This window comes from Lissotriton helveticus, chromosome 12, assembly GCF_964261635.1.
Source record: "Lissotriton helveticus chromosome 12, aLisHel1.1, whole genome shotgun sequence".
In the NCBI taxonomy this organism is placed as follows: domain Eukaryota; kingdom Metazoa; phylum Chordata; class Amphibia; order Caudata; family Salamandridae; genus Lissotriton; species Lissotriton helveticus.
The window spans coordinates 15,703,850-15,718,193 of NC_136073.1; the positions used below are offsets into that span (position 1 = coordinate 15,703,850).

At 48.4% G+C, this 14,344-nt stretch overlaps 1 protein-coding gene across 1 annotated transcript in view; it reads right to left on the reverse strand.

The window, feature by feature from the left end:
• Positions 1–14,344, reverse strand: part of LOC144797840 (guanine nucleotide-binding protein subunit alpha-15-like) — a 48,885-nt gene that overhangs the window by 7,976 nt on the left and 26,565 nt on the right. The window contains exons 3-5 of the mRNA XM_078668648.1: positions 13,435–13,589; positions 3,819–3,947; positions 746–875 (exon numbers count right to left, since the gene is read on the reverse strand). Of these exons, the coding sequence (XP_078524774.1) occupies positions 746–875; positions 3,819–3,947; positions 13,435–13,589 (414 nt within the window). The remainder of the gene's footprint in view (positions 1–745; positions 876–3,818; positions 3,948–13,434; positions 13,590–14,344) is intronic.

A 14,344-nucleotide genomic window follows, 5' to 3' on the forward strand; every position in this document is an offset into this window, starting at 1 on the left:
AGCATGGGTGTACATGTGGCTCACATACATGCCCTAAGGGCATGTATGTGCATCACATGGCACTTTGAAAAATGCAAAAATTTGCATTTTTCAAGAACTTCGCAAATTACCACCAACTTGAAGTTGGTGGTAATTTGCGATTCCTTAGGGACAATTAGCAATTTTTTTTTGCATCATACATTGCATTTAAGGAATCGCAAATTTTGCGATTCCTTAAATGCAATCGCAAAATAAGGAATCGCAAATTTTGCGATTCCTTATTTTGCACCACATTTTGCTTAATACATTCCATTTAGCAAATTCGCATTCGCAAAGGCCTTTGCGAATCCGAATTTGCTTGGTACATATGGCCCCTTGTCTATTCTTGAATATCCATTGCCTTTGGGACGAAGCCCTGTAACTGGGAGTTCTCCTAAGTAGCCCGATGCAATGCCACCCTTTGAACTTTTTTATTGCAATTTCATAATGTTACTTAAAAGGGTATCAAATTCACATTGTAAGTTACTAACCAAGTACAGGAGTCACTCGCCGTCATTTGTAAATGATGCAGCAGGTGGCACAAACAGTTTTGTAGACTTGACAGCGTGTGCTTAGGCTAGGTGACATAACCAATCATATCTCAGACATGGGTGGCCTGAGATGGCCCACAAATGACTCAGTCTTGCTTACCCACAGGCTGCCCAGAGGCTGACCCATGTAGGACGCAATTAGACCCCGGCACGTGCTCTGCACGCCACTCACTCACCTCCTTGTTGTTCTCTTCTAGGCGCTGGTCGTACTCGCTGAGAGAGGCTAGGAACATCAAGGAGTTCACGTTCTGGAAGGCGTGGATCCACTTCCTGCGTTCCGACTTCTGACCCCCGACGTCAACGATCCTGTGGACGGCAAAAGGATTTCGGAGAGCCTGTTGGTGCCGAATCATGTTGTACCCAGGACCAGGGTCTATCTATAACATGTGTATTCGTAAAGCGCACATTCACCCGGAGGCATCTTGGTGCTGAATAACAGTTGTTTATTGTTACCCAAGTCAATAGTACTCATTGTATCGACCTCAGATGGATGAAAGGCTGAGTGGACCCACCGGGATTTGAACCTGTGACCATGACGTTGTACACAGGCCCCTGCAGTGGACACATTAGTCCACTGAGCCACCAGAGCCAGCTAGTCTAGTACCAAGGCCACGAGAACCAAGACTACCCACAACCAGGGCTATCCAGTGACCAGGCAACCAATAGACCATGCCACCAAGAACTATGGATCCCCAAAGATGCAGAACTGTGGCTACTCGGAGACCAGGCAACAACGAGCCATGGCTAGCCATAACCTTGACTAGCTAGAACTATGGCTTAGCTAGTGGCCGGGCTTTCCAGACCCGTGGCTACCCAGAGTCATGGATTCCAAGGACCACAGCTCCTCAGACTATAGCTACCCGGTGACCATCCTAACCAGAATCATAGCTATTCAGAGGCATTGGGTACCGAGAGTCTGGGCTACACAGAACCATGGCTTCCCAGAGCCACGGATTCCAAGCATCGTGGATTTACAGAACATTGGGGCAGATTTATGTCGGACTTGCGCCACGTTTACGCCGCCGGTGCGTCACACAACGGCGTGGAAACGTGGCGCATCCCTGCGACCTATTTACAACGTGACACATCTAGGCAGATGCGTCACGTTGTAAAGCCCTGCGCCACATGAAACCTGCATCAGGTTTCATGTGGGCGTTCTGTCGCCGGGTGGGCGTTCCCTCGTAGGAAAGCCCCGTAAAACTGACGCAGTGAAATCTACAAGATTTCACTGAGTCAGTTTTACGACGCTGCTGGGTCAAATCCTTACGCCTGCTTGAAGCAGGCGTAAGGAGTGACACACCACATTATGTATGGGTGGCCTCTGTACATTGCAGGAGTTGCGTCGCACTTGCGACGCTACTCCAGGAATGCGCCGCCCGTACACCACAAGATGCGTCACGCATCTGCCCTTCCTTGCACCATGGTGCGACGCATTGTAAATGCGGCGCATCTGTGGTGCCGCAAGGAGGGAATTGCGTGACGCATCAGTTCTGGCGCAACCCTGCTGATTTGCAGAGATGCGCCAGAACTCATAAATCTGCCCCTTAGTGACCATGTTACTCAGAGCAATGGCTACCCAGGGCAAAAGCTATCCAAGTAATAGGCTTCCTGGAAGCAGGGATAACTAGAACCATGGCCATCACAACCATGATTACACAGAACTATGGCTGCCGAAAACCATAGCTACTCAGAACCATGGCTATAGAGAGACAGGTCCACACTGCAGCCGTGGACTCTGGAGCGCCTCCTCGCGCAGGGGTTCACTGCACCCTTAAACTCTGGAGCTCCCCCTCGCACAGGCCCACAATGCAGCCTTGCACTTTGGAGCACCTCCTCACACAGGGGTGCACTGCAGCCTTGCACTTTGGAGCACCTCCTCACACAGGGGTGCACTGCAGCCTTGCAGTCTGGAGTGCCTCCTTACACAGGGGTGCACTGCAGCCTTGCCCTCTGGAGCTACTCCTTACACAGGGGTGCACTGCAGCCTTGCAGTCTGGAGTGCCTCCTCACACAGGGTTCACTGCACCCTTAAACTCTGGAGCTCCCCCTCGCACAGGCCCACAATGCAGCCTTGCACTTTGGAGCACCTCCTCACACAGGGGTGCACTGCAGCCTTGCCCTCTGGAGCTACTCCTTACACAGGGGTGCACTGCAGCCTTGCCCTCTGGAGCTACTCCTTACACAGGGGTGCACTGCAGCCTTGCCCTCTGGAGCTACTCCTTACACAGGGGTTCACTGCACCCTTAAACTCTGGAGCTCCCCCTCGCACAGGCCCACAATGCAGCCTTGCACTTTGGAGCACCTCCTCACACAGGGGTGCACTGCAGCCTTGCACTTTGGAGCACCTCCTCACACAGGGGTGCACTGCAGCCTTGCAGTCTGGAGTGCCTCCTTACACAGGGGTGCACTGCAGCCTTGCCCTCTGGAGCTACTCCTTACACAGGGGTGCACTGCAGCCTTGCAGTCTGGAGTGCCTCCTCACACAGGGTTCACTGCACCCTTAAACTCTGGAGCTCCCCCTCGCACAGGCCCACAATGCAGCCTTGCACTTTGGAGCACCTCCTCACACAGGGGTGCACTGCAGCCTTGCCCTCTGGAGCTACTCCTTACACAGGGGTGCACTGCAGCCTTGCCCTCTGGAGCTACTCCTTACACAGGGGTGCACTGCAGCCTTGCCCTCTGGAGCTACTCCTTACACGGGGGTGCACTGCAGCCTTGCCCTCTGGAGCTACTCCTTACACAGGGGTGCACTGCAGCCTTGCACTTTGGAGCACCTCCTCACACAGGGGTGCACTGCAGCCTTGCCCTCTGGAGCTACTCCTTACACGGGGGTGCACTGCAGCCTTGCCCTCTGGAGCTACTCCTCACACAGGGGTGCACTGCAGCCTTGCAGTCTGGAGCTACTCCTTACACAGGGGTGCACTGCAGCCTTGCAGTCTGGAGCTACTCCTCACACAGGGGTGCACTGCAGCCTTGCAGTCTGGAGCTACTCCTCACACAGGGGTGCACTGCAGCCTTGCAGTCTGGAGCTACTCCTCACACAGGGGTGCACTGCAGCCTTGCAGTCTGGAGCTACTCCTCACACAGGGGTGCACTGCAGCCTTGCAGTCTGGAGCTACTCCTCACACAGGGGTGCACTGCAGCCTTGCCCTCTGGAGCTACTCCTTACACAGGGGTGCACTGCAGCCTTGCAGTCTGGAGTGCCTCCTTACACAGCGATGTGTGTGGCTTTGCACTCTGTACACCCACCTGAGGTCGGTCTTATTCATGGAGAAGCAGTACTCGTTGATGCCCGTGGTGGGCATGCGTATCTTCAGGATGTCCTCTTTCGTGGGCACGTAGCCGTCGTCTGCGATGCGGTCCAGGTGGGACAGGTAACTGCAGGTGGAAAGAGAGAGTCAGTGAGCCTCTGCCAACTTTGTCTGGGTGGTGGCCCAGGCCAGTCACATGGTCCTCCCTGGCTAACTTTAGACAAATCATGTGCACCCAATGTCCATCAACTTAGAAGAAGGAAGGCCACGTTCACATACCCCAGTCCCATGCCTGCCAGTCCCATGAGGGGAGGCTGGGGGGACGCAGCGCCACCTCCAGGCGAGGGCGGAGCCATGCCCAGACCTGAGGGGCGCCATTCATTTTTTGGTGCAGTTAGGGGCATCCTTCAGCGGAGCCCCTGAGAGCAGAGACCAGCAGGGATGCAATCAGGCTCTCACAGATCATCCAGGTGTGGACATGCACTGTGGATATTGACAGGTAATCACCATTTCAAGTTCTTTCTGAATTTAAACAGCAGGTTGGGTTCATCTGAAAGTCTGGGGCGTCTGCCACCCCAGAGAAGGACAAAGACACACTCTTCACTATATGCCAAGGCCCTCATGTCACTTTAAATCTCCATCCCACCTCTAAAGAGCAGCAAAGACGGACTACACAGCGTGAAACCATCCAGGACATGTTTTGGGAGCTTCCATTCGCTGCCCGCCTCTTTGTCTGCTGCTCTTCTGTTCAGCCAAGTGCTGTTTCTTATAAATCACAAGTATGGTTTTTACTAAAAGAAATTGTCGGAAGAGGCCTTTCATTTCACAAAATCCAAAACAGAAAACATGCTTCAAGTAGCAATAGAGTATGTCGTTTGAAATGTGTAGCAGTGCTGTAAATAAAAATAAAAGCATTACTAGCGCACATTTGTGTAAAGGCGTGTGAGAGTCATTCTTCCATGTAAAGTATTATCATTCCTGTAAAGAGTAAATCCCAGGAAATGTGTTTTGATTCTTGTTTTTTAACCTTGATCATGGATCCTGTGCTTTTAATTCCTTGGGTAGTGTTTTGGGCAAGGGTGCTGCTTTTTTTTAGACGTGTGACGACAGTGAGGGTCAGTGAAGCAGAGGGGCCAGGTGTCTGTGTGAGACCTTGGATGTACTCTATAAATACTGCAAGCAAGTGCCTTCAAGACTGGTCTTTGCTTTTTGCCAATTACAGGAGTCAATTGGTCTCAGACTGATGGGGGCGGCTCACAATTTCATGTCTCTCACCCACCACCCTGTAAATACCTTATTCCTCATTGCACAGAGAAGTGGGCTTCTATGAGGCTACGCGGGAGAGGCCTCAGGGCTCCACAGTCTTCCTGTAGGATCATGGTGGCATCTTCAAGGCTTCGGTTGAGTTTCAGTGGTTCTTTGGGGGTTGCAGAACCTTAAGTCGCTGGATCCTAAGTGTCATTCAGATCACGTTGACCATTTTAGGTGTGCAGTTTTTCTCAATTTTTTGCATTTCCACAAAATTGTTAACGTCATTTGGCTGTAATGAAGTTTAGTTTTTTTAATTATTTGAAATTATAACTTGGTCAGATATCTGAGAAAATAGAAACAGATGCAGTTGACGAATGTCGTTTTACTGCAATAGTACCTGTTAATCTACTTCTTCGGTTACTTTGATGAATAGAAAGGACTTGAAAAAAAGCCCTCCAAGCACAGACCAGGTTGCAAACAGAGCAAAACATCTGTGTTCAATTTAAAGAACATTTCTGGACTTTACCGTACAGTGGGTTTGTCTCCCTGCACAGAATAGATCAAGTGCATATTGTAATGTTTTTAAGTAGGTTTAATTGTCATTTTTGTCACGAATTCACTCTCTCTGGAGACCAGTGAAGATATGAATACAGATTTAATAAAATCAGATAATTTGACATGATCATATTCTGTTTCGATGATTTGTGTTCGAAACCCATTAAACTCCTCACTCCAAATCTGAGTATATCTCCCCAGGGTCTCCAATACGTTTCGGTCTAACATAAGCCCTTCTTCAGGGATTTAAAGATTGTGAATCATCTTCAGATAACAATGAAGCCATAGTCCCGAGTATTGCTGTGGATAGTGACAGGGTTTAGATCCGTGGAGAGAGTCATTCACCTTCCAAATTGCAGGAAAAAAGCCTGGTATTATTCTGTCCAAGTGACGGCTACAGACCAAGCCAATCATGTGCTTTGACAACATCAGCTCTTGGAATATCCACAGGAAAATTCTCAAGAAATAATTCTGAAAGGTCTTTTGAATCTAATGACATTGAGTTTTTTGGGAAGGTTCTAGCATTTTGAAACCTCTTTGAACATACACATTATTTTAGCCTCCGGCCTTTAACCACCCTCCGTCTCTACATGCATTGTGTTACAATGTATTTGCTGGATCAGCTCTCCACCTGTACATTATTCAGGCTTGCAGTCTGGGCTGCAATGGCAACTGTGTAAAAGACAAGGAGGTAGGTGTTATCAGATCCCAGATTTCCACTCATGGAGGATTCAGCCACTTTTTACTATAATGGCGGATGTATAGGAGTAGATGCAATTTTAAGTGTGCTTTAAGAGGACTTTGGGAAATTGTTCTCTGCCTGACTTAGTGCCATGCGCTTATGTACTAAATGATCTTCATTCCAGCTTCAATATTTCAGCTTCTCAAAGCAAAAATGAATTGAAAAAACCCTTAAACTCACACAAACTATACACCTCACACTAGGCTGGTACTTGAAAAACACACTTCATGTAGCAAGAAGCCCAAGAAACAGAGGGCGCAGATCTCATATTCTCCTCGAAACATTAAGTATACAGTAATGTAGAGCTCTGAACCAAGCGTTTTCCGGTCTGATTTTTGAATCCTGAAATCCCCTCCATGAAGAATTAGGGCAGGCACCAGAACTAATGCTCTTTAGAAAACAAGATTCCCAGGACTTACCTGGACTATTAACCACTTCCTCAGCCACATGATACTTGTTTCTATTTCAGTTCTATGAAGGCAATCCCTTGTTGCCTGAAGTAGGGCAGTGTTTCATGTTACTATAATGGATTTATTTGACCTCCTGCTCTTCCTGAGAACAGAAATAGATCACTAAAAAATGGCAATGGGGTTTTGTTTCAAAAACAATCTTCAGGATTCCCTTACAGTGTCCTACATTCCACTTTTGTTGCCTTTTGGATGAAGGGATGGCCGTCACACGCCTCCACGTTCTCGGTGCAGTCTTCATTGACCTGCATATAAAGCTGGTCACCTGGTGAGTCAGATTGTGGTGTGAGTTTTGGTTGACAGTGGTCCGGGCACTTTAAATCTGATCTGCGCATAGAGATCAGGGAGCTAAAGCGAGGAAATCACAAATCTGTGTGCCTGTGATAATCCAACAGTTGTGTTGCATTGTATTGTTGTTGCACTTACATAGTGCTTCAATGCCCCGACAAGGTGCCGAAGAGCATTACAAGATGGTTGGCAAGTCACACCGTAGGTGCTGCTTAGGAGGAAGAAAAATGGCTTGTAGTTTGCTATTAAGCTTTATGACCGGAGTGGTGCTCGCATTTCTTCACGCACCAGGAATAGGACTCGTGAGTGGTATGTTCTTTTATTTAATTATTGTCTTTGGTTTGGAAGGCTGTGAGTGTGGCCTACACGAGAAGTGTTGTGCTGTCACAAGTGATAAGTAGCGGGTTTTGCTTCTCAAGTCCATGCTGTCATATAGCTGTGCTTATAACTAGTTGTGTGCAGGTCTGACCTGCTGACTGCTTTGGTGATCTGGTTGACAGGGAGATCCATTGTAACGTGTGTGCCTAGAAGAAAGGTAAGAGATCAGACGTATCTGACTGTGGTTCTGGTCTCAAGATAGCTATCCCACCCATGAATACTCTTGGTGGGCAGCCTTTTTGCGGACAAGCGGAGGAATTTGTTTTTTTTATAATGCACTTTAGAAAAGATTAGGTAAGGATACCCGTATGCAAATATGCCTTAGCCCCACCCCTAATGGGACCGCTCGGTCAAAACGGCTTGGCGGCAATCTTGTCTGAATGAGAATGGACACATGTCCAGCATATTTCAACCTCGTTGGTCCTCCTCGGTGAGACTTATCAAGAATTAGAACCAGCTGAAACTGCATTGATGGACAAACAGACTAGTTAGGAAATTGTTCCAGCCTAAAAGACAGTGATGGAGGAAAAAACTAGTCAAGACCTGGATCCAGCGGAAACTGCATTGATGGACCAAGAGACTAGTCAAGAACTGGATCCAGCTGAAACTGCATTGATGGACCAAGAGACTAGTCAAGTACTGGATTCAGCTCAGCTGAAACTGCATTGATGGACCAAGAGACTAGTCAAGTACTGGATCCAGCTGAAACTGCATTGATGGACCAAGAGACTAGTCAAGAACTGGATCCAGCTGAAACTGCATTGATGGACCAAGAGACTAGTCAAGAACTGGATCCAGCTGAAACTGCTTTGATGCACCAAGAGACTAGTCAACAACTGGATCCGGCTGAAACTGCATTGATGGACCAAGAGACTAGTCAAGAACTGGATCCAGCTGAAACTGCATTGATGCACCAAGAGACTAGTCAACAACTGGATCCAGCTGAAACTGCATTGATGGACCAAGAGACTAGTCAAGTACTGGATCCAGCTGAAACTGCATTGATGGACCAAGAGACTAGTCAAGAACTGGATCCAGCTGAAACTACATTGATGGACCAAGAGACTAGTCAAGAACTGGATCCAGCTGAAACTGCATTGATGCACCAAGAGACTAGTCAACAACTGGATCCGGCTGAAACTGCATTGATGGACCAAGAGACTAGTCAAGAACTGGATCCAGCTGAAACTGCATTGATGCACCAAGAGACTAGTGAACAACTGGATCCGGCTGAAACTGCATTGATGGACCAAGAGACTAGTCAAGAACTGGATCCGGCTGAAACTGCATTGATGGACCAAGAGACTAGTCAAGAACTGGATCCAGCTGAAACTGCATTGATAGACCAAGAGACTAATCAAGAACTGGATCCAGCTGAAACTGCATTGATGGACAAGAGAATAGTCAAGAACGGGATCCAGCTGAAACTGCATTGATGGACCAAGAGACTAGTCAAGAACTGGATCCGGCTGAAACTGCATTGATGGACCAAGAGACTAGTCAAGAACTGGATCCAGCTGAAACTGCATTGATGCACCAAGAGACTAGTCAAGTACTGGATCCAGCTGAAACTGCATTGATGGACCTAGAGACTAGTCAAAAACTGGTTCCAGCTGAACCAGTATTGATGGACCGACCAAGGGATTAGCAAATACTCCTGTTAACAGATGCTACTTACAATACTCAACATTTGGTAGAAGGACATGGAACAGGAAACAGAAGATTGGACCCCAGAGTTCCAATAAGGGTGCTACAGCCTCCATTGTTGGTTTGGTGCTTTCCGGGATAACTGCTGGTGTTGTTAGAAATGGTGGGAGGTGAGCTATCAGCAAGCGCATCTCACACTCTAATATGTCGCACTCCTCATAAGCGGTCACTACTTTCTTTTCTCTCACCCCCACCCCTTCTTGGCAATGGCCCGGTGTTATAGCTATATCCTGTGCGCCAAATGCATATTAAACTTTGAAACTAACATTGGTTTGGAGCGCTGGTGAAGACAAAAGTGCAAAAATCCACCCTTTTAAGGTGAATTGTATTCCCTATAAAGGCCAGTGTGATTATGGGAGTGTATATGTATGGATTTATGGCTGTGTGCTTATGTGTGGAACTATGTATGTGTGGGGTGTTTATTTCATATGTCTTGTGCCTGTGGACGTGTTTCTGTGTCTTGCCCTCTATGTCGTGTGTATTTTTATCAAAAGTCTGTGTTGGTGTCTGTTTCTGTGGGCGTATGTGTATTCTATATCTTTCTGTTTGTTGTCTATGCTTGGGTGTACATTTTTAGGTCGAGCCTGGAATTCGCATCCAAAGGATGCGTCCAGGTGGAGACTTATAGTTAGCTGACTCGGGGGAATGGAGGACAAGAAACTGCCACGCGCTTCTCGGCTGGATTACACTGCGTGCACGCGCCCTTCTTTCAGCATGTTTCTTTGTCTGTGTGAGCGTGCTTTTGGTTTCGTTTCTTCATTTCAGAGCGCTTTCAGGCACACTCACACGCACGCAGGCAGGCACACACACGCGCGCATGCACACACATACAAGCACCCCCCCTTACGTAACCGGGCTCGCACCATCTGCCACAGACACACACACAAGCGCAGACACGCACGCACACACACACACACATACAGAGACACCCGTCGCACACACAAGCGCTCCTCCCCCTCCAACTAAGCTCCATTTAGGGACGGCTTCTATATATTACGCGAATCCCCCACTTACCGGGTCTGAGGCAGGATTCCAGCTGAATGGCGGCTGGCTGCTGTTTCCGTGCAGTTTCAGTCCGGCAGCACGACGCGGGACTCTCTCCTCAGTCACGGGGGCCCCGCACTGCCATCTGCTGCTCTTCACCCGGGCCCCCTCCTGGGACCCGGGAATTCAGCTCCCACATTTCTTTTCTAGCGCCGGGGCCCCCTCTTCACCACGGGAGCCCCGGAAGGAGACAGGCGCTGCCTGCAGCGTCCACATGGGCCTCCACTGGCCATGAGCCGCAGAGCATGCGCAAGCTGCATGTACGGCGCATGCGCGGCCAGCTCTAGGTTTTATTTGGGGGAGAAGAGTAAGCACTGCGTGCCGGGTGTTTGGCTTTTTTTCTGTGGCTTTTTTTATGGAAGATCCTCCGTCGCGAGACGGTAGGTAAGTCTTGCTGTATTGATGCTTTGAGTTGGTGAATTTTCGGCAATTGACTCTGGCATGGCGCGGCCCGTAAATTACAAGGTGACTTTATTTGCGAAATGTATCGCTGACTGAAAGAGTGAGCATGAGTGGCTGAGGGCTGGAAGAGCTCAAAAGAAGAAATAACTTGCTCGGAGGAACATGCTTTCAGGCGATAGAGTTGGGTCGCATGTCAAGACGGTAGTGTTCATCCTTTTCATTCTGAGTTTACACTTAAGCACCAAAAAGTTAGACTACCTCGCCCTGCCAAGTTACGGACTCTAATATGTTCTCAGTCAATACGGAAAATAGGTCTATGTTGTGGATGGGCAGGATATCCTTCAAAGATTAGGATAACGATATTTACTGAAAATTTTAATTAGTGTAAATATTTATAAAATACTGTGATTAAACAACACTAACACGTCTCTTGTCATGATGTTAGGACGATGTGACCCATCCAGGAGACGAAGAGTGGGGCATATTATTATTTCTTTTGTTTCTCTTTAAACTCCTCGCAGGCATTCACATCTCAAACTACAATCCGTATTTTATATATACTATGCGCATTATTCGTATCGTCTTTTACAGTATAATAGCTTTATTTATGTAGCATGTGGGATATAGCGGTTTTGCCGTTTATGAGTGCGGTCAATCGTGTTGCTGTTACCCATTTCAATGAATTATTAAATTTATAAACTTTAGAAGAAATGTAAGCGGAGTTACTTTTGTTGGGATAACACACAGGACCCCCAGTACTTACACACAGACGTCAGCAGTGAGGCATTAACTAATTAATGTCCCTATCTGACTGAATCAGTGCCAGCCATGATTTCCTCACGTCACTGGGCAAAGAGGTGACTACAGTTAACATTTTTTTATTTTACCTGGCAGAGTCTATATTACCTCTGCGTCTCTTGTCCTTGTTTCAGTCAGTACTTCATGTGGGGAATCCTCCATGAGGTGCGGCTCCCGTCTGTCCGCCCTTAGCTTTATTCGGCCCTATGTTCTCGCAGCCCCCCTCCTGCCCTCGGTCACTAGCCTGTTCACAGCCCTTCCTCCACTCTCACCTCTCCTCGAACTCTCCCCCCTCTGCCGACCTTCACATCCACTGATGCGCCCTCTCCTACGTGCAGCGCCCCAGCTGCCTCCTCAGGCCTCGGTGTCCCTTCCCTGCCTCCACGCCTCTCCCTCTCTTCAGAGGAGGTGCTGCACACCCCAGATCCACGTTCAAACTTATTTTTACCATCCCCATATTCGAGTTACTCCTTATTCACCGCCTTCCCACCCCTTATCCACTCACCCGCCATTCACCCCTTTCCTGCCCATTCACCACCCTCCTGCCCATTCACCACCGTCCTGCCAAGTCACCCATCTCCCCCATTCACCCCTCTCATCCCCATTCACCCCTCTCCTGCCCATTTCAGTGCTCCTGTCCATTAACCGCTCTCCTGCCCATTCACCGCTCTCCTGCCCATTCACCGCTCTCCTGCCCATTCACCGCTCTCCTGCCCATTCACCGCTCTCCTGCCCAACCACCCCTCTCCTGCCCAACACCCCTCTCCTGCCCAACACCCCTCTCCTGCCCAACACCCCTCTCCTGCCCAACACCCCTCTCCTGCCCAACACCCCTCTCCTGCCCAACACCCTTCTCCTGCCCAACACCCCTCTCCTGCCCAACACCCCTCTCCTGCCCAGTCACCCCTCTCCTGCCCAGTCACCCCTCCCCTCCCCTGCCCAGTCACCCCTCCCCTGCCCAGTCACCCCTCCCCTGCCCAGTCACCCGTCCCCTTCCCAGTCACCCCTCTCTTGCCCAGTCACCCCTCTCCTGCCCAGTCACCCCTCTCCTGCCCAGTCATCCCTCTCCTGCCCAGTCACCCCTCTCCTGCCCAGTCACCCCTCTCCTGCCCAGTCACCCCTCTCCTGCCCATTCACAGCTCTCCAGCCCAGTCACCCCTCTCCAGCCCAGTCACCCCTCTCCAGCCCAGTCACCCCTCTCCAGCACTCACTCTATCCATCTATTGCATCACCACAACATCACTCAGCCCCACCACCGCATCACTCAGGGGCACCACAACATCACTATGCGCTACCACAGCCTCACTGAACGATACAGCATTACTCGTAGCCACCACAACACTCAGTGCCAGTACAGCATCAATCTGTGCAACCATTCAACAACAACTGGTTCAAATATGTTCTCTCAATGTTTCAAGGTTTATTACAAATGTCACAAAAAGATGTTATTTTACTTCTGTTCTTGGATTTTCGTTACAATGAACTTAATCTTCAAAAAAGTTATTTACAAAAGCTATTGCCATTATAAATTAAAATAACTTTTATTTAAGTATTAATGATTAAAAAAATGAAAAGCCATTGTTATTTGTAATAACAATACATCAAAGTCACGTAAATGCAACACATATTGCATTACAAATGCTATAGGTGTCACATTTGCGAAAGTTAAAACTATTGGCATTATAAATGTCAAAGCTATTAATTTGGCTATTTTCAAAACCAACACATAAATAAAAAAAATTGTCATTTACAATACCAATAGCTCAAACTTTCCTAATGCGAGACCTATTGCATTGCAAATGCTTGTTATGCTTGTGCTTGTAACATATACAAGGCAATTGCATTACTGCTTTACAAAAAGCCCCATCTACGCCGGAAGGTCCCTCATGTACATTTGTGATACTTTTTGTTTTGTGGAAGGAGGAAAGGGGTGGGGGGGAGGGTTTACTACTTAAAGCACCCCCATCCATCCCTGTTACTTACTAGTTTGCGGAGTCCAGGATTTGGTACTCTCTCCGCCTCTTGTAACAGGCCTGGATCCCCGGATCCGCCCACAGCCTTCTTATGGTCTTCACGTAAGCTGTCTCCAGCGACACTACGTTGTGCACATCCACGTCTTGCACCAACCTTGCACACTCCTGGATAGAAAGAGGAGGAACACTTGTGGTTATTGTGGGTAGGGTGCGGGGGGTGCTACAGCAACCCCGAAGAATTGAGCCACTGGTTGAATGCAGATGGAGGATGGAGATCACCTATTGGCCAACAAGTTGGATGTTGTCCAAACTTCGGTGGAACCCTACTGTTTACTGGATGCTCGTTCCACAAGTGGGCAGGGTGGAAGCACACAGCTGCATCACCGCGTGCAGGCTATAGCTGGAGAATGCTTAGAGCAAAGATGAGAAGTTTTAGAGCAGAGAATACCAAGATTATAGGTAAATGAAATCTGAGGTGTTAGACCCGGGTACTGTAACTTGAATCTGACATGAAGTTTTGGCCGTACATATTTAGCCCCACACCTCCATCTACGCCCAAGAAAGCACAACAACCGATATACCCCAGAATACGCCAGACCACCGAGGAGGAACAGAGGGGCATATTACCAACGTTAAGCGATATTTATCGCTAACGATGCTTAGCAACGAATTTTTTAACGCTAAGCATCGTCAGAAATTATCGCAGATAAACCTTGCTATTATCAAGGTTTATCGCAAATGCGATAAAAAACGGCCGCATGAAAAGTCAGCGATATTCATGCATTACCGAGCTAATGCTCTTAGCCATGTTATCCACCTCCCATTGGATAACATGGCTAAGAACTGCTCAGGGCAGGTGTTAGTTTTTGGAGATATTTGCGCTTAGCGCGAATATCTCCAAAAGTTGGTAATAGGAGATA